The following is a 27,343-nucleotide window of genomic DNA, read 5'->3' on the forward strand; positions in this document are numbered from 1 at the left end:
ATTTTTGGTACAGCCACCTCCTCTACAAACATTTTGCTCATGTAAAGAGAAACGTTTCTCAAATATATTAGGAGATTAAAATAAAAACACAAAGAAAAAAGTATCAAAGAGCCTTTAAATCTGGATAAAACAACGTATTTCTGTATCCATATAGCTGTATTTTAAAAAACCCCAACCTACTGCATGTATTATCGCATAATCTATGGTTTTACAATTTTAATAGCTTTAAAGTGAATAATTGTTTGAAAGGCTCATTTATGAAGCAAAGCAACTGAGTTTGCATCTGACTGATAACTGAAAGAGCAGTCACCTGAACACACATTGCTCTGGCACTGAGCATATTTGACCTGGATAGTAAGCAACTCTAAAGCCACAGTTTCAAAAAAATATTAAAAATGAAAGAAACCAAGACACAAATAAAAGCAACTTTGTCACTCAAAAGTACTACTTGCATCCAGACTCCGCAAACACTAAGGCATTAACATTAACAACAGTGCATTTAAGGGTTCAGTCTGTTCACATTGCCAAAGTATTGCCCAAAGCATGGACTAGTGTTCGGCGCTTATTTCTTTTGTTCCTCTGAAATGCAAAAAAGGAAATGCTCTGTGTCCCTTACCTAACAGTTAAAGCAATCCAGGAAGCTCTTTGAGTATGAGATGCTTCGGAGACAATACCATTCACTAAATATTCCCTTCCCTTAACAAACTTTGTAACAGAGATGACACCCATTTGTCCACTCATTTAAAGGCTGAGGATCTCCACAGACTGATACAGAGCCAGACACTCTGTGCATCTACAGTAGGAATATGTACCTACACCCTTGAGTGGCAGGCTGGAGAATAAAAGAATCCTCCATGCCTCCACAAAAACATGGAACTGAATATCAAGGCCTGATATGGTGCCTTGCTTTGCTGACCATGCCCATATCCCCTTGTCAATACTAAGTCTTTCCCAATTATGTTAGGAGCAGCTTCCATCCCTGTCATAAACAAACACAAGTTTTTTCTAAGAGCTGGTCAGACAACATGGAAATACCAGAAGTAATGTAGGCAACCCCGTACTATCTATGCAGAAATTAGGTCTGGTGGTGGTAATACCATTTTGCTTCTAGATGAACTATAATTACTATTCCACATATGGTTAGCAAGTTTAGCCTAAGCAAGATTTCATTTGAAGGGAAGTTTGCTAATGAAAACTAAATAGCAGATTAAAATCTAAAGAACAATGCTTGAATCTTTGGCTGGCTGTTCCTGGCTGTAAAAAAAGCAAATAGAGCCATATGCCTTAACAATGTATCCACTGGGATTTCAGTCAGCACACACTGCAAAAGCAGAAGCATTTTTGTTTAGACTATCTACTGCCCATATACTTCCAAGCCACTCCCATCAAAGATCAGCAGTTTGGATTTTTTCCTCTTTTTTTTTGGCTACCAAGTGTTAAGGCTACAGTTACAGAGTAAGTTCTAGCTGCTGTGCACCTCTGTGGTACTCTCAAGCTCAAAATAAGGCATAAGGAGAATCTGGAAGAATCCTGTTCAGGGGAAAAAAGCCAAAAACCCTGCATGTGGTGGGTTGACCCAGGCCGGACACCAGGTGCCCACCAAAGCCACTCTATCACTCCCCTCCTCAGCTGGGCAGGGGAGAGAAAGTACAACAAAAAGCTCAAAGGCTGTGGGGAGAGATAAGGACAGAGATCACTCACCATTTACTGTCAAGGGCAATTACCAACTCGGCTTGGGTAATTTGATAGTAATCTATTACCAATCAAACCAGAGTAGGATAATGAGAAGACTAAAACCTTGACACACAAACCCAATACACTGCCAAAAAAGCAAGACCCTCAAGTCATGCTTGACCCCTACCCCTGAGTGTTACAGCTGGGTAGTAATTTCTAGACTAAGCCAGCTACCAGCTGTGTTTTCACATGTCCAGACAAAAAAAAAGCTCACCCTAGCATTTTTGTCCTGAATGTTTTTGAAAAGCACTACACTAAACAAAGACCTTCCGTCCAGCACCTGACAGAATTTAGTTCCATTTTGCTATTCAGATACACAATACTAACCACACAACCTACAGTAAAAGACTACATATTCAAGTAATCACAAAAACTACACTTTGACCAAAATGCTAGTCTGTTACAGGGACAGGGGAGCATGAGGATCAGCTCCTGAAGCCCACACGAAATGGTATCCTACTTTTTCTTCCAACCCCCCTGCCTTGGGCAAGGAACAGGGAAAATAATGTAAATCCTATTAAAAGAATATGTCTGCTAACAGTAGCAAACTTAAAGTTCAGCAACTCCTTTAGCAGATTACAGTTACCAAAATGCAGGAATGCAATCAGAAACAGGTCTGTTAAAATCTTCATAGCATTCTTATGACGAGAATATCCCCAAAAGCCAGAGAAAAAAAATGTCTTACCAGTTAAAGAATATACCCAGAAGCACTGACACATCTGAATAAAGCACATTCTTGAACAGAGCAAGGCAACTATTAACTTTCCAGCTTAGAAAGCTGGAATTCTCCAAAGCAACTGCCAGATTCTTCCAAAGCACAGCATAACCAATACTAAAATGCAATTACTTGAACAGTTAGAAACCACCTTGGAATTTTAAGAGGAAAAGTGACATCCCCACTGATTCCTCTAAAGCGTGGGACTTTTCCATGCCAGGAACACTTATTTAATGGGTTGCAAGTATAATAATTGCAAGCAGCCTGATAGGAGACAATTAAGCCTTTCTTCCAATGCAGACCTCCAGGCTCTGTTATCCACTTGTGTTTATGGACTAATTATTGATCTACCCCAAATTAGGGAACCTGTTTCCAGATAACTTTTCAAGTTGTCTTGATATGGAAACATCCCTGCCTGAACCTTGAAAGAAGTCTAAAAAGAGCACAACAAAAAAAAATTACAAAAACTTCTATAAGGGATATTCTGCACTGGAATCTATGTCCAAGTGCTGATGTACTTAAGGGCTCTAACAGCTCTCTCTCAGGGGCCTGTGGCAGTCTGGAACAAGAGACTGCTAGAAAACAACTCCCGAAGCAAAATCCAGGCTACCCTCTAATGAGTCAGCCTGGAAATTCTCCCACATGGTCAAGCTGCATCAGGGCTCTAACACAGTTTTCTCCCAGTCACTCTTCTCATGAGTTGACAGGGCATTACTGGTACACAAAACCTGTGAATCAACTCACCTCCTGCTCACATATAGATCCAGTACAGTGCAGAAGTACTTGGGGAAAAGCTATTTGCATATAATTCTAACTCAAAGAATCTATGCCTGTGCCTGGAGACAGTGCCCAAAACTTGTGTCCACAACTGAGCAATTTTTCTTGTGCTGCTGGATAGCCTAGGCATAAGGGCTTTAACAGAAGGGCATAATTCTGGAGAAACCATCACCATATCATTAAAAAAAACCAAAACAAAATAAAAACAAAAAAATCAAAAGCCCCACCAGCCAACAAATCCTGTTCAAAACATAGTCAAAAGGCCCAACAAACGCAGTTGTACAGAAAATTCCAAAAAGCTAGTACTGGAAGGCAAATAGAAATTGTTATAAAACTCTTAGTCACTTCTCTGCATGACTACCTATTCACCTCTTGCTTTTACGATACGTGTTTGACTCCTGCTGTAATAGCGTCCTGCCCATCCCTGTACTCCTTCCTGTTTACAGTCTTACAGAGCTCACCACATGTGCAGGGCAGTCAGGTGAGCTCCCACCTTACAAGCACTCACACCAAGGAACAGAAACCAGATCATCTGTAACGCTTCCTCATGATAAAGAGCAAACATGGAATGCCTTCAACGCAGAACAGCACTTATTAGCAAACTTAAATCTTCCCCCTAGCTCCTACCTCAAACTTAATAGCAAATTTTCATCCCTGCTGGAGAAGTATTCATTTTCAAAGCTGCTCACACTTACTTAAATCTCAAGTAAGTTATTTTCCTTCAAATACCTGAAATCATCCCTGATTTCTCTGGTGCTACGACTGCTTACCACTGGAAGCAAAGTACTTGTGGCCCCACATTAGCCAGCTGTGGTATCAGGCAGGAGCACAACTGAACATTGAGAACTAGCCAACAACTAGGAACAACTGCAAGTACTTCTCAGACAGCTCTTAAGACAGCCTTGCACATGACTCTGTTCAAAGAAAAAGATGTGTCCTTGTACTGAACTGTGCTTTTCTTCTAATGATCTGCAAGGACTGACAGTTGGATTAAAGATGTCAGAAGAAACAAATTGACTAATTTGCTATTTTTCATTTCTAAAAAAACATCAAACCAAACCTGGTTTTCAGTCGATATCTTCTATTTTCATTTAGTATATGCATGAATAAGCTTATTTCATAAAGCGGTAAGCAAAACACAATTAAGGCCACAATTTTTTTAAGTTTAAAGATGAAAGCTGATACCTACATGTGTGTTCAAAGAAACTGTCACAAAGAGTTTACATAATAAAGGTAACTGACAGATGACAGAGAAACCCACTTATGAGCTTCCTTGCTTTGGAAAAAGTTCTTTACACTTACTACTCTTGGAGTTACTACAACCTACACATGCAGTTTTCACGAGCAACATGATCCTCTCCATTTAGGATACTTCTGAGAGCTCCTAAAAGACGTGCCTAATTTAATGCAGATGATGTGCTGAACAAGATTAACAGGAACATTACAGATCTAGAATGAGGTGTTTCATTTTGTTATGAGGTTTAAAGTTACATATGCACTTGTTAGTTTCTTGGCTTCCACAAATTCAAGTAAAAAACTACCAGCTCTCTTATTTATACTACTTACTGAGCTTTGTGCCTAGTGTCTTTGAAATTATGTTGGATGCTTCTACAAATTTTTAAGTCTTTCTTTCTGTGTAAGAACATGACGTCCTTCATATCTAAGATACTTAAGAAGAATCCAAAAGACACCTTAAAACACCTTCCGTTGCAATCTAACTGGTATATTGAAAAATTGTTCATTACAGTAACTTCAGCTAACTTGTGTCAAGTCAGCAGCCGCTTCTTCTCAAAGGTTTCTCTGCTCTATGCCACAGTAAATTTTGAAACAAGGAAAGTTAAATGGATGTTTGGAGAGCCAAAGCCAACATAAAGAAAACAAAGCAAAGACTTATCTCCGTACTGACAAGTCTTGCACATTTTTAAACATATTTAACAGTCTTAAAGCTTCAGCTCCTGGAAGTCTCAGAGATCCCAGTCCTGGTGAAATGACCAGGTAATCAGATTTGCATACAAAGATGATATTTCATCCAGTACAAAATTGGAACAGAAGCAGCAATGCAGCATAGCTGAAGAGCAGCAATACTAATTAAGTGACAGAAGGTCTGGAGGTGATAGAAAACTGAAACAAACTCTGCCAAAAATATCTGAACACCACATCCCTAGAATAAAGGCCAAAAAAGCCCAACAGGATACATTCTCATTACAGCAACTGTACTTAATGTTTAAAACTGCCTCACTCATTTAATGTATGCAAATCCCAAGGCAAGATAACTCAGTGTTTTAAGTGGCAGTAATCTCTTTCACTGCTGTAGGAAAAAAAAAAAAAAAAAAAGGTTGTCTGAAAGGATACAAGGCCAACTTTTTATTTATTATAGTTAATTTGGGCATATTTACCCTGAGTTATATTACCTTCAATCAAACTATAGAAGTCACAATGAGAAGCCCATGTATAAACACAGACTATAGACATCCAAGTCTCAACTGCAGGAGATGGGGAGAACTTCTTTCTATTAAAGTGTTCAAGCATATTTCCTCTATTGTCTCAGCATCTGCCTAAGGAAAAAGTGTCCTGATGTACCCAGCGCTTGAACTGCGGGTTCAGGAATCCACTACTTTAATATTATTTTCAGTACTAGAGGAAACCCAGTTTATATTCTCTCAAGACTCTGAAGTCGTGCCTATTCTCAAGTGTTCTTCAAATCTTGTTCAGCTTTGACAAGTGGCTTCAAAGCTAGCTACTGCACTGGAGTTCCCCTTCCAGGCTTGGCCATCACTTACAGCCTAGGCTCATTCCCTCTAACACCTCCAAATGCCATAGTCAAAAAATGGATTTCCACTTGGATTCTTACCTTTCCAACTTTGGTTTTCACCCTACATCAAGTCCACTAGAGACTTGAGCAAATTTCACAGGTTAAAATCCACAGTCATTGCTTGCTGCTCTAAGAGTATCTTCTGTATTTTTGGAGTATTAATCAACATCAAAATAACTGGCTATAGGAAACTAACATTTAAAATAGGGGTGGTCCCAACTAAAAATTGCTTCTGCTTATTCCAAGGGAAACCATATTTTATTTTTGAGCTGTCTGCTAGTATAAGGCAAACCACACTGCATGTAACCACACATTCATATGGGTTGCATTTAAAAAAAAAAGTGTCCACATTTCTATATGTCACACTGTGTGGCATATTAATCTGTCTGGGTGGCTCCAGAAAAAAAAGTGAAGTTCATAACCCAAAGGCTCAGAAAGGTCCTACTTAATCATTACACATTCTTGAACCCAAGGGTGTCATCACAGACCAGCCTCAATGTCTTGCCTCTCCCAAAAAAATGCTACAAAAATACCACAATCTGAGCAAAGTGGTAAGTGGAACCATATAACGCCAACTCTTGAAGTAAAAGTAATCATGTCTTATCTCTGCTCCAGACAGCTGGTGGTTTTGCTTTTAATCATCCAAAATCACTGACATTTTAATTTTTTGCCTTAAGGTCCATGATTTTCAAACAATTCTGTTAATCTTATAACCCAGAAATGTACTTCTGAAGCACCTTAAAGCATTCAAAAAAACAAACCCCTCCATTGTACACAGGAAAAGGTTTCTGTGAACTTTGTATTTGGCAGATGCTGTTGAGGTAGCATCTGGACTTGTCATTCCCAAGTCTATGTGTTTCCTCAATTATGCCTCATACTTAGGGAACTCTGTGAAGATTCTGCTAGACACCGAGTCAAGACTGACAAGCAGAATCTCTACCAGCCTTAGTCATGCAGTTTTATTAGTAAATAAACTTTATTGTCAAAAATACAATGCTAAAAGATACCCTAATTTCCTCCCTTTTGAACCCAAATCATTTATGGGTTTTTCTTTAGAGATCCATGCATTAATTAATTAGTTAGAGGGGTAGGTTTCCCTCCCAAAAACAAATAAAGCACACTATGCTGATTAACCAAAAAGAATTTTTTTAAGAACTCTGTTAACACAAATATGTTTGACTGGTTTTATGTAAATGGGCTCAGAAACCATGAGATACAAACAACATGTGTGCCTTCTCAGAAATGTTATTTTCCAAATGCAAATGAAAGATAGTTTGCCCAATTCACATTATCCTCTTTATACAAATGTAAATTCCATTTTGTCTCAACCATTCAAGGGTAACTTTCAGGCAAGAAAAACTACCCCTCAAAGTTCTGTAAGTACAATAGTAAAACCAACACTGCTTACATTGCAACTACAGCAAAGTAATGACTGCCAAAGCAGTCATGTAAAACATATTTATGTTTCTGTGATTATATTGTCTTCCAAGTGAACCATAAGCTGTTCACTGCTGAAAATTTTGAATAGGTCAGCTTCTAAAGCAGCCTAATACTAAATACACTGCAACTGAGTAATCCTAGACATGCCTTAAGACATAAAGGAAATTACGTGTTCTAGAACAAAATCCTAACGGGGGGGGGAGGAAAAAAAAAATATTAGCAGACGAAAGTGAGTAATAACAGCACAAAGCCAAATAATTAATTTTTGGGTTTTTTATATTAATTTAAGGTAACATTACTGTATTGTAAAAACTAATCAGGATATCTTTAAGCTAGTGACCATCTTCCTTACTCTCCCCTTTCTACAGTTTTGATCAATGAGTTACAAAAGAAGCAGGGTGGGGGGAGGAAATAACAAAACCAGACAGTGGTGGGAAGGCACAAGCACAAACTGTTTTCTGATTTTCCCCTTTGAGCACTGCAAGTTCCAACAGCTTTAACACAAAGAAGTACAGCATTATGTCAGACTTCTCGCATCAGGAAAAATTCTGCTTGGGAAATCCTTGCACTTAAAGCCAGGTTGCAGGCTTTTGAAATAAATTGCACCTAGTTTTCAACATCAAATGCAAGTTCCAACTGTCTTTGGGATGCATGAGCAATGCTCCAAAGATGATAAACACAGGGCAAACATTCATCTAGTTAAACCCACCTCCGTGTTGATTCTTGCAGACTGCTATGAAACAACAGAAACAGAAGTAACACCTATTATTTTGCCAGTGATAAACTGAGCAGCAAAGTAACAGCAATGGCTGACAAAAAGCTCAATGCAGAGATAGCCTCTGTAGGGTGTTTTGTTTCCCTCACGTCCAAAAGTATCTTGTCAGATTATTCTGTACCACTGAGGCCAGTCAAGCTTGAAGCCATACTGGTCAGCAAAAAACCTGCAATCACCTTTCCTACCTAGACTCTCCACACCTCATCTCATTTGTCCTGTAGTAAATTGTTACAATCTAGTCTGGCAGGTCTTAAAAAAGTGAGATTGACAACAGAGGGATCCTACTGTTGGCAGCTATAATATTTTCTTCTGTAAAATCCTAGTACTTTCACAGGCTTTGAAATTTTGGAATTTCAAAACCAGAATAAAAAGGACCAAAAAGATTAGAGAAACCTCCTTTGCACATGGAACAATGGAACAGAGGACTTTGCCAGACATGTTCTTACACACATTTTTAAGATAAATTCTTATCAAACATTAAAATTATTGAGTCAAAGCAACTTTTTTTTTTTAATCAAAATTTGGCTCAGGATTTTCCTCAGCCTTACACAAGCATATCAGGAGCTGTCTCTACATACAAACTCAGGAAAGACAAGCTGTTCCGTCCAGGCTGCAGAAACGTTCAATAGCCTACAATGTGTTCGCTCAAAGCAGACATCGGTTTGTGGAACACGCAAGAGTGGAGGTTGTTTGTTTTAATTAGAAACATCCTTTTGTGCCAGATCATGCGGTTCTTGGTATTTCTTTATCTATAATGCATGGGACGCAGATGTGAGTTTCAGCACGTTTTGTAACCCAGTACATGCCAAGACCATTAAGTAAGAACGTCAGACTCCACAGGACGCCTCTAGCCGTGCTCCATCTGTTTTGAACAAGGTTCAGTCCACCCGCCTGCCATAGGCTGGGCACACTGACCACGCATGCTCTGCACCTACACCATCCTGTAAACATGGGAGAGAAAAGAGCAGCTAAGCTACAGAGCAAATGTTGACTTAAGGCAAGGTGTGCCAGGCAGGCAGTAGGGACACTTCTTTCTTACAAGCTGTCATAGATAGTCATTTTGCATTGTACTAACTCAAGAGGTGTTACAAGCCACATATAAGTGAGCAGAAACTTCTCATTGTACATATTAGGATTGCCTCACTGAGAAGCTGAGCTATTGGAGAGAAGTGTTCTGATGATTTCATTGCTCAATTATGTAAATGATTTTAAACTCTCGTACAGACAGAACAATACACTTAATCCCTACACTTGCATATGCTTACAGATTTCAACCCATAAAATTGAATACACTTTTAAAAATCTGACACCTTGTTTAATTAGAACAGCTGCACTGTTATTACTGGAACTAGATTCACAAGAAGAAAGAATAAGCAGCAATGTGAAAGCGAAGAATGTAGTTTCAGAGTACACTATAACCAGGGTGGTCATACGCTAAAGCCTAAAATAATGCTGGTTTTGTCCTGCAACCTTTCATTCTCAACATAGCACTTACCTAGCAACTACACAACAGCAGTGTGAGCTGGTGCAGCTCATTGCAGCTAACAAAAGATTAACATCTATCGATGCTGACTTTCATTCTAGTTGACAAAACAACCAGACTTACACAGTGGTTACAGAGTAACGTTTGGATCCTGTGGAAAGTGAATGATGAGAGGGTGGTGGGCAGGATGGCCCCCCCCGCTCCCAGCAGAAGGACAGTGAGATCTATTTAAGCATAGCATGAAATGCCAAGGATAACTGATACATGGTCACTGATTCATTCCAGTTCTGTGATGAGACAGACATTGCAGCACATCTCACTCACACAATGACAGCAACTCTCTTTTCCCCCACAGGTGCGGCAGCAATTTATAGGCCTTTAAACTGGAAGAATACCGGCAGAAATTCAGCTGCAACCATTCTGCCAGAGAGCAGGCTACAAACAGTCAAAGAAACTCTCCCACAAATGGCCCTTCCAACTTGAAGATTAGGCTATTAAGCTTTAGCTATTCCTTCCACACAACACACGGTATTATTGTTACTTAATTCCATCTGAGGAGCTGTGAGTGCTTTAAGACATGTTTGACAGCACGTTGATTAGCAAACAAGAGGGTAAATATTTTTGTACTTTATGCTTTTAATTTAAAAAATTGTATTCCAAAAACAAGACACGAACTAGGTTACAGTCAAAGCATACACAGTTACATAAAACATCACCTACATGCTAAACCAGGGTATTCCTGACAACAATCCAATAAACACAGAAGCTCTGGCTTCAGCCACCCATTCTCAGATATGTAGTAATTCTAGGGGCAGCTGGACATCTGGAAATGTCAAACAACAACAGAAGCATTAAAAGTAGAGTAAGATAATGCCTTGGAAACTACTGTTAAAGAAACAGCTCCAATTTGTAAAGCAGCAAAGGCTGAGAGAGATTAATACTACTACCTACCTTCAGGTCACCTCCTGTGTCCCCAGACAGTCTTTGTCCAGCTTAACATATTTAGTTATAATCTAATATCAGAATCAAGGAGTATTTGCAAGGCTCTAAAATGGGGGTGGGGAAGACAGACATTATAAATACAAGCAAACAGAAAGCTACTAGTACCCAAGACAAAATACATCCTCCTGTGGAGCACTGCAACTCTCCCTTCCAACATTCATGGATGCTGACCAACTTAACTGGAAACAAACCATGTACTCAAACATGAAGGGAGAGAGTGTTGCAAAGCAACACAGATGGGGGAACTTTCATTTTTAAGTGAGGAGGGAAAAAAGTTAACAGATTACAGCAGACAGTCTGCTTTAACAGATTGCAAGAACAAAATGGCCATCTACTTTGTATTTAGGATGCTTCACATCTTTGCTTGGCACAAGAGGATGGTCTGATCTCATCCATACCAGGCTGTGACTGACAAGTACTCAGCATGTTTACTATTAAATACTGTCTCAGCAAGTGATGTGTACACAATTGCTCAGACCTTATAAATGAGAAGAATGAGCAATCCAAGCAGACTAAGTCAGGCACAAGCTCTACTTGAAGTTAACAAGATGGGCAGTCACAAATTTAAAATTTTATTTCCACCATTAAAGACTAATGACAATATGTACCACTCTGAGAAGTTTCTGAGACTCTGAATGAAAGTTTTATCTTCTTGTTGGTTTTGTAACCGAAAAGAAAAAAAAAAAAGGAAAAACCCTGAAGTAAACATTCCAAAAACTGTTGCAACAGCCAGTGTATTTTAGAAATAATAACGAGCTATACTTACTGCAACAGCACCCAATTGACACAGAACTTGAAAATGAAAAGATGTTTTTAATTATGCACTTCAAGTCTTCTGCTTCTTGACATAAGGACAACATGCATTTAGTACAAGGTATTTCACAAGTTTAGACGCTTAAGAATAATAGCATTGATAGAGCAAAGAGAAAAGATTTCATTAAAACAAAGTTTTGCTGAAGACTATTATGTGGAACAGTGAATTTGAACCACTCCCCATTTCCTGTGCATGACTCCTCAAGACAATTCACATGCAATTAAGAATTCAAATTCTCTATTAGCTCCATTCCCTAGTTCTTTAAAGCTTTAACCAACCTATTTTAGCAGAGTTAATGAATCCCAAATCGTAGTCTCAAACTGAATCAGAAGGCAGTTTGCTTGGGACCCACGTGTCAGGACAAGTCCACCACGTCAGAAGTCAGCAGAGGGCACTGTGACACACCTACAAATTAGTATTTTTCTGCTCTTTTGGCCCTGAAACATAGGAGGTCAGTCAGGAGTGGACAACCCTGCCATAGACAGAAAAACTGCTGCTCCTTCCCATCACCAGTCAAGATGACAGGTGTTCTTGATGGCTGCCCACACACAACAGGGCTGCAGGGGCCTGCTGTGGACATACGCACCAGGAGGTCACCACACCAGAACCAAAACGCTACATAAGAAAGAACCCCAGGTCTTCACAGCTACACGGTGTTTAAAAATATGTTTCTTAGGGCATCTAAGGGAAAGAGAGTATACACCTTCCAAACTCCAAACACACAATCCAGAGACCCAAAGTCACTGAAATAGGTACATCTGAGAAGAGACCAGGAAGGAAAACAGATCAAAAAAGGAAGACAATGGTCTCTGAGAAAACAGGACGAGAAGGACATTCTCAAGGCCATTGAAGTTAAGACCTCTCATGTCACACCATATCTACTTCCATGCTACTTCTCACCTTCCGTTTCCACATGAATTTTGCTTTATTAGTGAAATTAAACAATAGTCTCAAAGCTGTCCAAGTTCTCATTGAACACTTTCACCTTCCCGGGAAATTGAACACTAGCAAACTTTTAAGTCCCACAGCTAGGAAACAAGGACACAAGAAGGTGGAAAGGATTTATAAATAATATTTAGGACTCCCTTTTTACCAAAAATAATTAGGGCACACAGATGAGTGACCAATGGCAACCAGGAAACCAAACTACACAGAACTACATAGTACATTATCCTTTATTGCCTTTTGCAATAAATCTGTGGAGAACAGTAGCTGTTCTCTTCATTCCTTGTCCTCTTGGGTTAGGCTCATAGAAGACCTTATTCTTATGCAAATACAACCCATAGCAATTCAGGGAGAAAAAACCCAACTAACTTCACAAAAATTTGGTCATCAGAAATTAAGGTGCTGCTATTTCCCTTGAAACCAATACAGTCTAAGTAGTTAAAATAAGAATTCTTTGGTTGCTGCTCTTACGTAACAAAGCAGAAACAGGTTGAACAACTCCATCTGATGTACAGAAAGCAAACGTATGCCTCTTGCCTCTAGCGCCGTGTGTTGCCCATGGGAAGACCACACTGACAAAGTGCACCAACAGCAATTCCTCCCACAGCCTCTCTTCAAACCTCTGTCCTCTTTTGCCAATTCTGGAACATGATGTTCTACTTTGCAAGTTGCAATTATGTGACAAGTCTCAGGGAGGGCAGCGAGGGGGAGAAGGACTGCTACTTATCTAGGTGACTAGACAGCAGCAGGAAAACGTACGTGGCAGTATGAGAAAACTTCCTGACAAAGTTTTCAGATGAAATTACACCAGACAGCTTAAGGAGGATATCTGTCACCAGCAAAACAGGAACATCCTACTATGCCCTGCTTTGGATCACACACTCCTGCTATGTACTTTATGCTAATTCGGGTGTTTGTTGGACTGCTTTGTGAGCAGGTTCACTTCATTTGCCTGGCAAAAGCTCACACACAGCAAATCTCAGCTCAAGCGACCCAATAAGCACTGAGGGCCCCAGAGTCACAGTGCTACTCAGCAAGGAGCATGAGGAAGACTCTGCTGCCCAAATATTACTCAACCTGTATGAGGGAATATTATTCAAATGAGCAAAATAACCCATCAGTTTCAGGAAGGAACAGTACAATGTCCACGAAAAAGATCAGAGGCTGCACTGCAGCTTACTCTTTTTCAAACAGAACTTACACAGCATGTAACATAATGCTTCTCACCTGAGAAAGTTCGCCTATTGGGCTTTCAAAAACTCAAGTTTATGAAGCCCAGTACACAACAAAACCGCCAGTCTACATCTTCAGCTGACCAACTATACTCAGCACAGACCCCCATCTCACACTAGCAAGCGTTCTTCTAGTCCCCTCAAGTCTGCCACAAGTTAAAAACGAAAAGTTACCAGATTTTGTAGGTTACTTTGGATCAATTTACAAGCAACTGTTGCAATTTGTGCATGACAGGAACAAGCAGCCCGAGCTCGCTGGCTCCGCAGCCCCGGGAAACGTGCACTTAGAGCAGGAGGCACATGAGCCCGGTGCAGGTTTTGGAGGAGTTTTTGGGGGCACAAGGACTCTCTGAGGCACGCAGACCCCCAAGGAGAGCGCAAGACACCCAGCTCGGGAGGCTGGAGGTAGGAGAAAAGGGGCGCCGCCTCCCTCCCGCCGCTCATCGGGACCACCCCCGCCCCGGGAAATAAGCCGCCTCCCGCAGCCCCAGCCCGGCACTCACACGACCGCTCGGGAGATCATCCAGGACACCATCGCGGCGGCGGCAGCGGCGCGTTCCCTCAGCCGGCCGGGCCGCAATGGCCGCGGCCCTGCCCCGCCCCGCCCGCCCCATTGGCTCGGGGGCTGCGCGCCTGCGCCGTGGGGCCGCGCGGGAGGGGCCGCGCACGGCGGGGCGGGAGCGGGCTGGGGGCTCTGTGGGGACCCCGGCGGGGCGTGAGGGGAGCGAGGCGGGGCGCGGGCACCCCGGCGTGTGTGAGGGGAGCGGCGTGGGCAGGCCTGGGGAAGCTGTCTCCTCCTGCTTCTTCACCCAGGACCTGTCTGCGCAACAGTGGCGTCGGTCCTAGACCCCCACACGGAGACAGCCTTTGCGCAGCGCCCGGCAGAGAGGAGAACAGATAGAAGTCGTTAAGATTTGCAGTAAGGCACCTTTCTCCCCTTCTCACCTCCTCCATTTGAAACACAGTGACCAATTCTTGCAAGAAGAAGGGTGGGTTGCTCACCCCTTACCTTGGTCTTTGCCCTGGGCTCCCCCTGTTCTCGCAATGCTGTAGAATGTTTGGTAAGCCAAAACATCCGTGTCACACGCTGAAGTCACCTCAGGTTGGCCTTCTGCCCCGGAGAGTGCTGAACCACTCGTGTGCTGGAGGGGTTAGATAAGAGTGCTGTGGGGACACCGGCTGGAGCCCTGCCTTCTGAGCAGAGTGTAGGGCCAGCCCGCTCCCTGCGCTCCTGCACCCCTCTGAAGCACTACGAGAAGGTAGCTTCTCCTCCATCCTTGCTGACAAGCACTCAGACCTAAAGACTGTTTAAGGTCACGTCCTTAGGTGGGCCACACAGACTGCTACACGCAGTTAATCCAAAACTGCGGATGACCAGGAAGATAAACGTGCGATGATTAGTACCTGTCTGCTTTGTTACTTTTGTTTCATCCCCTACACATCTTGTTACCAGCTGCTGCTCAAAGCAGGACAGCAAACAGGACAGTCCACGGCATAACCCAGTCCAGGTACTCTTGCCAAGATCATGGTCTGGCAGGTTGTGACATCCAGGAGAAGCTGATTGCTCCCTGATACCTTAGTTAATCTATTGCAATCCATCTCTGCCTACCAGTTTTACACTTCCTGCAAAACCGCTTGCACATATAAAAGGACAATATTTTGCTGAAACTGACTGCTTTGTCTTTTCTCAGAAGACTAGGCTGTATGAAGCTCTGCCCAAGCCATCGCTGAAAACATTCCATTTTACTCTTCTGATTTCAAGAAGTGTAACAGCAATATCCAAAGTGATAGATGTCGATGCTACTGAACATGCCACTCAGCAGCTAAGATAGGGAAAGAGCAGATTACAGTTTCAGCACCATTCCTGCTGCCTCTCACAGCAAATGACATGCCAAAGTCAGCATCACAATCTCTGGAAGAAATTAGTTCTTTAACATGCCTTTAAGTGGGGATAATACGCAGCTTCCCTGCCTGCCATACAGCAAGAAGAAAGAGCTTAATCTTTGTAAGCTACTGTCTTATTCTGATGAGAGATGTCAGGTGAATACAGGATGGTTTCTGTTCCACAGGCAAGCACCAGAATTCCTCACCTCCTCCCACCAGTAAAACCCAGCCATGGTCATCTTCACTCCCCTGCAGCCTTCAAACACAGCACACACAGTCAAAAGAAGGGACAGAAAGAGGGTAAATAATCAACTGTGGAACATTTCAATGATGACAGTGTTTGACAACTGTTGTTATAGTTGTATACTGTGAAATTTGAAGTCTGAAATGAGAAAGTATACAACGTAAAAAGAAATTCTTTTTAACCATGCAGAAATTCTGGTCTTGCAAATAATGATACTGCCCATCTTGGGTGTCTCCTCACACTGACCTTTGTGGGGGGTTACTGATGCAGGAAGAGGTAGAGAGGAATTCATTTGTGAGCAATTTAAAGTACACCACTCACCAATCTTATTTCTGAAACAGGCCTAACCTGAAAGCATTCTTCCCTGCGTTCAATGAAAGGAGAAATCTGAACCACTGCTTCTATGCTCTTTGAATAACAAACCTCTGCAGTGGTAGACTGTGCAGAGCAAATTCACATGGCAAAGCATTTGTAATATAAATTACCTGGCAGAGATTACATTTTAAACTCCAGTTCTGTAAACTCCTGCTGCCTGCCTGACGCTCCGCTGAAGTTTGCGGCATTCCAGTCCATCTAGAGCAAACTGCAAGATGAGAGCTCTGGTTCATAGCATATGAAATTAAGTATACAATACATTTCTTTACTGCAAGCAATTGTGTTTGGTACTAGCTCAGAGAACCATTCCAGGCAAAGACTGATACTCTTTTTTACTGTCTGAGATTGTATATACAATAATTCCATGGCTGCATATTTTATTTCATATGGAATATGTTTATACAAAATAAAAAGTGGTTTTCCTCTAAGAGACATTTATTTTTCTTGCGTTTGTTACCATGGTAATACTGTCTCTGGTGGAAAGCTAAATTTACATTTAAAGAGGCTTTTTTTTTTTTTAAGGGTAAAGGCAGATGGCTCCTAACAGTAATTTATCTTGCTCAGAAGATTACACTTTATTTCACAGAATGTTTTGAGACTTAATTCAGTGCAACAAGCTGGGTGGTGGTTGCTGGGCCCGCAGCAGACAGGCACAGGGATGCCCCGTGAACTTCCCTGTATTCCAGTTCACATATAATGGTAATCCATGCTCCTGAATGGCAGGAACACAGGGAGCAGCATGGCAATTAAATCCATACCGTGTACTTACTCAAACTTGGCCTGCCTTACTCATATGTCTGTCTATTTCTCTGTAAGGAAGAGACTTACAGGTATCTCATTAAAGGATATTTTTAACACCCTTTCCAAAATCCACTTAATATAGTTAAATACCTAGTTAATATATAGTTAATACAGTTAAAAGTTGCTTTAAATAGTTTTAACAGTGTTTGGAAAATCATTTGTAAAGGCTACATAACTTCTCTGATATAGTACAAGGTATGTATACAAACATCAATGTTTAGCTTTCACCTCTTTTATAGGTAAACAAACATTTTAATTACATTTCAGCTGTGCAAACAGTAATTGAGCAACATTTAGGAAGACACAAGCTAGTTTCTGACAGAGGGATTCAGTCCCCTGCATTACAAGGATATGCTCCCCAAAGACAGCACCACTTGCATCACATATGTTAAAAATACACATAGGTTAATCACAGGGGTGGGTTTTTCTTAGCTTCACTGTTTTATATTCATCTATCCTAGATGAGTCTCAAATCTAGAACAATTTGAAAAAAAATGGAGAATTCTTTCAGTCCTGAATCCTACCACATACATTTGTAATTTTGGGATCAGAGCACAGAACAGATTATACCAGTCTATTTGTTGAAACAGCAATACAGATTGGGTGAAGATGACTATTTCTTAGAATACTCTAAGCTGATGTTATTACCATAACTGATTAATTAATGTGGTTGAATTTGTGGTTTATGCTTCCTTCAAGTATTTAATTCTGCATCTACCTTTCCTGTCCGTGAAGCAACAGCAAAGGTAGGCTCAGATCTCGAGATAAAAAGCCCTTCTGCCTTAATGGGGTTTAATTTGAAAGTGAGTGTTGGGCAATGCTATGGATGTTTTATGAAATCAAAGCAGCTGAAGCTTTTGCACAGAATTCTGGATGTGCCACTTCTTGCTCACATGTGTTTCAGCCTCCCAGCACAGCATCTTGCTGAGGAATATGGCAAAGCCAGTTTGTGTCTAATACAGCTGTGTCTTAAGTTTTTTTATTCCAGCATGCAGACAGAATGCCAAGAGGCCATAAGTTTATTTCTTTCAGAAAAGTCTGTGTGAAATTTATTAACATTCCAAATTAGGAATGTAAAGCACCCAACTTAATGAAAAAAAAAAGTTTCAAATTGATGTTTCTGCCTCTTTAGTTTCACTATTGTTCTCAGTTTTATTACAGTTTGACATTCCTTTTAAAGCTCTTGCTTCTATATGCATAAGTAAAATCCTTGGGTTTTGAATAATTTCTTTCCCTCATGTTCACAGATACACCTGCAAATGCAAAACCTGAAAACACAAACTGCAATGTGATGTAAAATTTATGTTTTAAGGCGTTTCTAGAAGTCAGTTTCCTGACTTTCAGGGCCCTGACAATTCCAGTTGAATCTTAGTAGATTTTAAGCAAAACAGAATTTGGAATTAAAAAGGGCATCTAGCTAGAGCTGTAGGATGACTGCACTGTGTAGTACACGGGAATCCTTGCAAGAAGGGGAGTCAGCAAATGCAGCAGGCCCAGAGACTTTTTTTTCCAAGACTACGAAAGAATGATGTCTAGCACTGTAATTCTGTCAGCTGTAGGTCAGGAAAAGCAAATAAGGCTGAGACACAGCACTGAAAGCAATTCAGAACAGCTCTGGCAATATAATTCCGAAGCATTTCCATCACTCCAGCACCAGCCTGTTTTGACTGCAGCAGTCAATTTAGACAGAATCCAACTAATCTTATAAGTACAAATATTAAAAGGGTACTCTATTTACTATTTTAAAGAAAATTCACCATGCTGTGGAAAGGTTTCTCATGCAACTGCTGATTGGTTTTATCAATTTTTAATGGGTTGCAATGGGTTAAGTGCCTCCAGTTCCTTCTTACCAGAAACATTAAAGCACCCATTAGGATTTTTTTTCTTAAGGGAAATGTGATCTAAAGAGGAAGGGGAAAGTTCAGAACAGCTCCATCTGAGACTTTCTCCTGGCAGCAGTTGTATGTCCATCCTACCTTATTGCTTCCATTTGGAGTTGAAAGTATATAAAATGCAGCCCCCACAAGGGCAAGCTGAGGCAACAGAGGAGCTCATTTCCAGCCCAAGAGGCTCTCACAAAGCTGCTCTGCTGTACTTGTCACTTCCCTGCTTCTGTGTTGATAAGCTATAGACAGAGAGGTCTGACATGTATTACATGTGGACCTTCAAACATTACTCTGTAGATACAAGTACATCCAAGTAGGGAAGTCCAGTAGACAGATTTGTATAGTTATTTCTCCCATGTTCCCAAGTAGAGTGGCATTAAAGCTGTTAGCTTGTTCAAAAGCTGCAGCTGAATGTTTCAGTAAATATACACCTCCCTCATGAGAACAAACCCATTTTAAATTATGGGCTATGCATACTCTGGCATCTGATGATCCACTCTCTGGGATTTGAAATCTGTATACAGAGAGGCAGACCATATTATTCCTTCCTGTCTGGGTAGTATCATCTCAGCTATATTCCATCACTACTTGTGATGCATCACATTTAATAATTATACCAATCTGTTGGAGATTTTTTTTAAATGCACTTTCTGCTTTTGATGTTTCTGATCCCTATGGAAAGCTTATGTTATTTTATAGTCTGCTGAGTAAGCTCATGTGCACACCAGCTGCATTTTATCAGGGAACAATGTTTGCCTTTTGAACCGGCTGGTAGATTTTACTTAAAATAAAGAGGAGATATACATTCTTTGGCAACAATTACAATGTTGTTCAGCATAATATCGATTTGCAGAATGTCATAGTCTCCAGCTAAACAGTGCTTGTTCAACATTGCCACCAGCCCAAAAGAGATGGAAAAAATATATCTTAGAAACAGACACCTAGTTTATCTGCTGTATAACAAACCAGGATCACCCTATGTCATTTGCACAGATGTCTTGTCCTACCTGTTCCTGAAGCCTTTCAACAGGGATTACACACCTTTTCTTGACTATGTATACTAGTCCTTCATTATCCTACTGGGAAGCTTCTCCTGGTATCAAAGTTAACCTGAGTAAAGGAGTATTCAGGAGTTTTTACCCTGTTTCCCCCAAGTATGGAAGGAAAAGTGTTAATTTCCTTTGCAGCAACTTCAAAAAACCAAAACCAGTACTTAAGGTATTCCATCTTCCTTTGAATAAAGAATTCCTTATGGGATATTTTCTAGTCTTTTTGATTCCTTTTCTAACACCCAGCTGTCTTGAAATGCAAAGCCCAAACCCATACACAGAGCTTGAGAGGAGCATAATCAGCACCAAGAGCTGAAGGACTACATCGTACGTTATCCAGCAACTCAAAACTCTGCCAGCAAAGGACACTGGGCTATCAGGTTTCCCTTTTCTCCTTTCCCACCCCCTCAGGGCAGCACAGCGCGATTGGCTGGGAGAGATACTCAGGGGAACCGCTGCTGTGAACCAGCATAGCAATTCCTATGTACAACCCCAAGTTAGCCTTTAGCCAGCTGACCCCACTATACCTTTCTTTCTCATTCCAAGACTGGTCTAGTCAAAACTGCTGACCAACAAATGCATTTAAGGAAGCTGTTTCATTAAACAATATCCTGATTTGATTTTCCCTTGTAGCAATGGTTTCTGTCTTCTCATTATTTGGGTTCCTTTCCTCCCAAGAATTGTCCTCTCTCTGCATTCTCCCCTGAATTTAGGAAAAGGTCTCTCTGGATTTTAAAACTGGAAGGTAGTATCAAATCATTTTATCGAAATTAAACCCAAGACACAGAATCATTAATTCAAGTGTTGAGTCAGATAACCTTTGTTTTCTAGAAGCAGTGCTGCTGACAAAGAATATTGATTCGAAGGCATCAGAACATCGATTTTTATTTTCATTTTCATCAGTAAATTGTTTTTCCCTCTAGGAAACTAGGCCCACGCTTTTAAAATTTGAATTTGCCTTTAGTTTCCAGTTTAGGTTCCTGGTATGCTTTAAGTGATAGATTAAAGAGGTGTTTCACGCTCATTATCTCTCCGCAAGGATTTATGCATGCATAAGTCACCTTTCAATCTCTTGAGAAATTAAACTGCACATTTCTTTATTTTCTTTTTTTAGTCCCTAAATGCTTTATGGTAGATTTCTACCTCTAATCCCAAATTTGTCCAGCATATTCATACACTGAACTTTGTAACCAGATTACTCTTAACTTTACAAACTTTCTGTTCGAGTGCCATAACATAAATCTGCCACCTACTTTTGGTCTTGTTAATAGAGAAAACGAAATGTTCTTGGGTGCTCATATTCTGTTGTTTGTTCTCTTTAATCCAGGCATCTTCCTTGCATGCTGCTTCTCAAACTCCTGGCTACCAGTCTGAATGCTTTGTTGGTGTCTGTTCTTGGAGAGGTCACCTAGCACAGGAAAAATTACTTTCCTTTTGAAGAGCCCAGCTTCTTAAGCACTTCCATAAGGATGCTGTTCTCTCTTGCTAGAAGTTAAGAGAGTTAGCACAAGGTTTCCCAGGATTCTTCAGGCAAAGGGGAAGTGGGATGGACCCCAAAGGCATGGCTGGATAGGAGCACCTCCTCACTCCTGCAAGCACAACAAGGACAACTCCTGCTGCACCAGCTGACTGCCCTCCCTTCCTTCCCACCTCTGACAAAGCCTCCCAAGGCTTGTCCTGAGGTGCAAAATCAAAGCATAGTGTTTCTATGATATATATCACAACCATACAGAGTGTACAGTGGATCAACAGGCCTTATATTGTATCTAGCTTCCAATTTGCAAAGCTTCTAGAGGAAACATTCATTTCCACCCTGCAGCAAACCAGTACTTGCTTCTTGCTATACTGAGTGACTCAAGTCAGCACTGAAGAAAATAAAGATTACCTAGAAAAAAAAAAAAAAAAAGAAGTTGACACTTCTGTTTGCTTTCTTGCTCAACATTGCCAAAACCAGCAGATATACACAGCAAAATGTCTCTCGTGGTCCATAGGGCCCTACACAGAAACCATTTGTTTCTGCCTCAAAAAGATCTTTCCCGTCCTCTGTCAAGGAAGTCACCCTTTAGTTTTTTCCTCTGTTATTTGAGTAGAATATTGCCAGCTAATAGGATACATTTCTATGTGGTCTGGTATGCTTAGAATAAAAGTGCGAGCTGTTTAATACATTAGCAATAATTGTCAAAGGTTTGAAACCTCTCCGGGGAGCAGCAGGAGGTTTGCACAGGAATTTTGTGCACTGCTAGAAATGCATGTATTACTGCTCACTCAGAAGGCATCCTGAAGAAGCGTCTCTCATACTCAAAACTTTGCCACCTTTGCTTTCCAAATAGCCTTTAGTTCTTAGGAAAATTGACTCTGAGAAAAGGAGCACAGACAGTCTTTCAGCCTGTCTAGACATTCTGGATGCTGAATGTTTAATAGCCTGGTATAGCATAGCTGGACTATAGCAGTGGAAAGTGGTGAAGGCAGGAAAAACAATAGGCAGAACTTCTGGTTTAACAGGCATAAATACACTGTGTCTGTAGCTGCTCTGAGCTGGTAGCCTGCAGGAGGCTAGGAAACAATCATCCACTTTATGTCAAGGAAGCTCTGTCTAGACAAATCAGAACTTCTTCCCACAGAGCTTTACCGCTTTTGCATATCCTTTGTCTCCCAGAATTTGCGAGAAATAACTGTTAGGCATCAAAACTTACACAAAAATCACTGTCCAGAAAGTCAAAAATGAGAATCAGTAGCTGGTTTGTTTTGGCTTCCTTTCACACAATATTCATGTAAGGACACAATTCTTCCACATACTCTTTTTTCATCCTCTCTCACACATTTTGGAAATTAATCCATCAAGATACATTAAACCTGAATTAAAAAAAAAAAAAAAAAAAAAACAGAAAAAATTAAAGCGCAACCTAAAACTCAGGAACCTCAGCAGCTGATCTCTGGAGTATTTAGGACCACAAATTAGACAAATGATGGATACTCCTCAATTCAGCACCGATTGTTGATCAGCTGAATTAAAAAATAAAGTCACCTTTATGGTTTTGAGTAGCTTTAATGTTTGTGGTTGACCCACTGGGTTCATAGGCATAAAACAAGGACTCAAGTTTCACCATCCATAGCATGGAACAAGTCTTATAGCTTATGCAAATGCTAGAAGGAAGACATGAATACCTTCCCTCACTTTATTTCCTTGTAGATGAGTTGCATCACAACTGTGAGCACCACTAAATTTCTCTTAAATCAGTTATCTCAGTCTTCACTTGGCTCAGCAGTTATCAAGCACGTGCTTTCAGACCCCTTTTTTTTGTCTAAAGAAAGTTGACTTAAGCAACATGAAACAAGTGTTAAATTGCTCAGTTGTAACTTAGAGGGCTCAAAGAGTTTGTGACGTAAGGAAATGGGAGTCAACACAAGGCTCTGAGGTGGTGCTTATTGCAACCATTTCCTTGAACTTCCATCTCATCCTTCTGCTCACATTAATTGGAAACAAGAAAGACAGTGGATTTGCATTACATTTGGGCGTATGAGAGACACAAATTACAGATTTAATAAGAGTAATTTAAGGCCTCCTCCTGGAAAGGGAACATCTCTCCCCAGCCCAGCCACACAGGCTGGCTCACCACCTGCCTTGGACCTTGACCTTTCTGAATCATGTCAAATAAAGCTGTGTGCAGTCATGTCTGCTTCAGGTAAATAACCACTGGGATTACAAAGCTATCAGACATAGTTTGATGGCCTTTTCTGAAGTCCAGGTTAGTGCAGTACTTTAAAACACAGACCAGACCATGCTGGGGAACATTCTGCATACTATACTCCCTCATTACAATTACAATTGCAACTTGATGTTTTGTAATTTGGGGTCATCTTATTAAGATATGGTCAAATAATGAATATTCACAGGTAGCTACAGCTGCAATTTAGTAATACCAAAACAAAGTTCTGGGAACATCATTTTGACTAAAAGTGGAGGGGAGGGGGGAAATAGAGGACAGAGATAAGATGATTTATCTTTCACTACTGATTCTTAATAGTAAGAACATAATAATAGTTACTGTTAGTTTTGCCTCACTTAAGCTAGTTCTAATATTTACGCTAACAAGTATTTTGGTCTAATCTGAAAGCAGGATCAGTATCTAAGCATTGAAAGGGTAGCACAGTACTCCTGCTGGGACCCAGTAGGCTCTTGGTTTAGAACTCAACAGCAAGAGCAAGTCCATCTTCAGACCACTCACCGAAAGGAGGCAGGCCTTCTGCAGACCTGTACAGTGTGTTCATAGTGCATGGAACCACTGGCACACACCTTGCTAGAATTTCTTCAGCAGGTCTTGTATTATGAGTGTTTTTTCATATTAGAAATCTGTACATGCTAAAGCAGATTGTTCCTTCAGATTCCTGTATATCATCCTACAAAATAGTATGGGACAGGACCAGATAAGTCCCTGTATACATAAAAATCTGAAAATACTAATTTCTCTGAGTAGAAACCTCAGGTTCAAAAGTCATGTGCAACAGGAAAATAATGATACAAAACGTGATTGAGCATTAGTTACACCGAGAACAACAGCAATGCAGATACCATAACAACTGAGGACTAAGCACCTTTCCCCACTAATCCTTTCCAAAATTGTTTTTCCTAATACAGTCATGTTCACTGTCAGTGGTGCTTCAGCTGCAGAGTTCATGCTTTTCCAAGTTTTACCTGTAGTTAGGACTTGCCTCAGTGAGAGAAACATCTCCCTGGTTTGTATACTAGAATACCTGGTGCCTGCATTCAGAGCTTATTTACTGAAGACAAAAGAGTTTTCTGCTGGCTGAACTTCAGCCAGCTAGGCAAGAACAACCAATTTCTGCTTCTACCTTTTCCAGTAGGCACCACAGGAGCAACAGCAAGGATACAAATGCAGGAAGCAGATCCCACCACTTCTGGCATGGGAATCCATGGAAGATAACTCAGGGAGATGGAGGACAGAGAATTGGATTCCTTTGATGCCACAAAATCAAAAACGAATGTGTAATACAGACTTGATACTAATCAGGGTGTTATTTATACAAATAAGTATAAGCAGTGGCTGCCAGAATCTTTGATCGAAGACAAAACAGAGGAGCAACCTTTTCGCAGTGGTGCCCAGGGAAAGGACAAGAGGCAACGAGCACAAGCTAAAATACAGGAAATTCCATTTGAACTTAGGAAAATACTTTTTCCACTGTGATAGATTGCCCAGAGAGACTCAAGTCTCCAGCCTTGAAGAGATATTTAAAACTTGGCTGGACCTGGCCCTGAGCAGCCTGCTGTAGGTAGCCCAGCTCCGAGTGGGGAGGGGTCAGACTAGACAATCTCCAGAGGCTCCTTCCAGCCTCAACTAGTTCATGACTCCAAGACAACCTTTTCATTCAATTAAATGACACAGCCAAACAATCTACTGCTCGTAAATCCAAGAAGACAAGCAAGTCCCTTCTCATCTCTATGCTTATGTAAGTCTGTGCCTTTTCAGATTGTTATTATAAGATGTAATGTTTCACTACAGTTCTTGCAGTAATGGCAGACTTAAATCAATTCCCTTTCTAGGGCCGATTTTGAATGTAGTCTGAACAAATGTAACAGACAGACCCTGGAACACTTCTAATGAGAATGGTAAATTAATCAAAGAAGTTACTGGCTGAGTAGAAAATTTGTGATAGTTTTAATTGGGATAAGAGTGCCAAGAAAAACACAAAAGTACCACTGCTTGATCAGCACAGAATCAGTAACATAATTTGTTTATACCCTGTGCCAGACAACACTATGAAATGTTAAGACCTAACCCTTACCAAAGGGATAAATATTGTTAAATAATAGCTATTACTGAACTGCAGAACACAATTAACACTAGTTTGTTAGCCTTTCCTGATACAGAAACTGAACAAGACAGGCAGCTGGAATACAGGAAAGAAACCTGTGTATCAGTTTTAAGCCAATTGGCAGACAATCTGCTGGCAGAAGAAAGAAGAACTAGCATCACACAAAAATATTCATCAGACAAGTTTGTTAAAGAGTGCTTACCACATGTGATAAGCACTGTTACTGTTTTAGACAAAACTGGCAAACAATTATACTTGGTGAGATAAAGATATAGGGAAATACTACAGTTGCATTAAGAAAAGGCAAAGGAATTTGGAAAGCAGAGTAATAAGTGAGGCTAAGAAAGGATGTTACAGAAATTTCAAACAGAAAAGGTAACTAATTTTTTTTTCTAAGCTATTAAGAGTTTTTCTTTCTACCTCACTTTCAGAAAGGCCAAACCATCTTTCTGTTATTATTTTTTCTTCCCCAGACAAGCATAAATAACATGGTCTTGCTCCCCATCTACTGCACAATTTAATGGTAGCCAAAACCAGCTGTTTCTTACCTCAGCTTTGGACCTTTCCTAAACCCCAAAGCCTCCCATTTGTTTTTTATTGTGCATATTGTAGAGCAGCATTGTAAACCATTTCCTTACCATAACCATCACCTGTTTTAGTTATGTCAGGATAAGCAATACCAGTGTCCAAGTCATTTCAGTCCAAAGCTGCTGTTAATAAAAGCCCCTGCTTCTGGAGGGGGCACCACCCTGACACAAATCATAGAGAAGCTGGAGGTTCAGAAGAGAGGAAGTTTTCTGCACTGCAGCACCAGTATAGGTCTTTATACTAGTTTTTTTAAAAGATACATAAGAAGTTTCAAAATAAACACTAAGAAATTTATGTACAGAGTATTAATCAGATTATAAAACTTCTGTTCCAAGTACTTCAATGTGCTATGTGTGGGGTACCACAAGAACCTTCAACAACTCAGGAGGCAGAATGGACAACTATATCTAGCCAGATATAGTTGTACATTCTCCCTGTTTTTATCTTTATGACATAATATACTAGTGATCTCCAGCGAAGATAAGAGCTCAACCCGCCTCCCAGTTAATTCAAAGAAGATCTGCAAGTTTATTTCACTGTTGAAAATATTCTGCTTTTTTTATCAGTAACAATAGCTACTCAGAAAATGATCTACTTAAACACCTTTCATCCAACACAGAAAGAAATTCCTCTACAATATTCTGGGAAACTTTAGTACACCTTAAAACTGAGATAGAAGTCTGACATAGAAGCAGTAACTGTCTTCACACGGCTGTTTGTGTTTTCAGGGATTTCCTTTTTACTGTTACCCATCTGCTAACCTTCAAAAGCCCCTAATTGTAAAAACACAGAGTTAGCAACAGCCGAGCACTTAACATTAAGTAAAAATACTCACACATTAGATAATCCACAAACCTGGTGCTCCAGGAGCCTATGTGAGAGAAGCCTACATTTCCATACACCAAGCTATCTTTCTAGTTAATGATCTTCCAAAATCTCTAACTGACTGGCCTTT

The 27,343-nt window shown here is 40.6% G+C and overlaps 1 protein-coding gene across 1 annotated transcript in view; it reads right to left on the bottom strand.

Annotated features, from left to right (window-relative positions):
* REEP3 (receptor accessory protein 3) overlaps positions 1-14,308 on the bottom strand; it is a 39,883-nt gene extending 25,575 nt beyond the window's left edge. The window contains exon 1 of the mRNA XM_082285895.1: positions 14,233-14,308. Within this exon, the coding sequence (XP_082142021.1) occupies positions 14,233-14,264 (32 nt within the window). The 5' untranslated portion in view covers positions 14,265-14,308. The remainder of the gene's footprint in view (positions 1-14,232) is intronic.
* Positions 14,309-27,343: the final 13,035 nt, after the last annotated feature.

Source organism: Coloeus monedula (genome assembly GCF_965178545.1).
Source record: "Coloeus monedula genome assembly, chromosome: 8".
Classification (NCBI taxonomy): domain Eukaryota; kingdom Metazoa; phylum Chordata; class Aves; order Passeriformes; family Corvidae; genus Coloeus; species Coloeus monedula.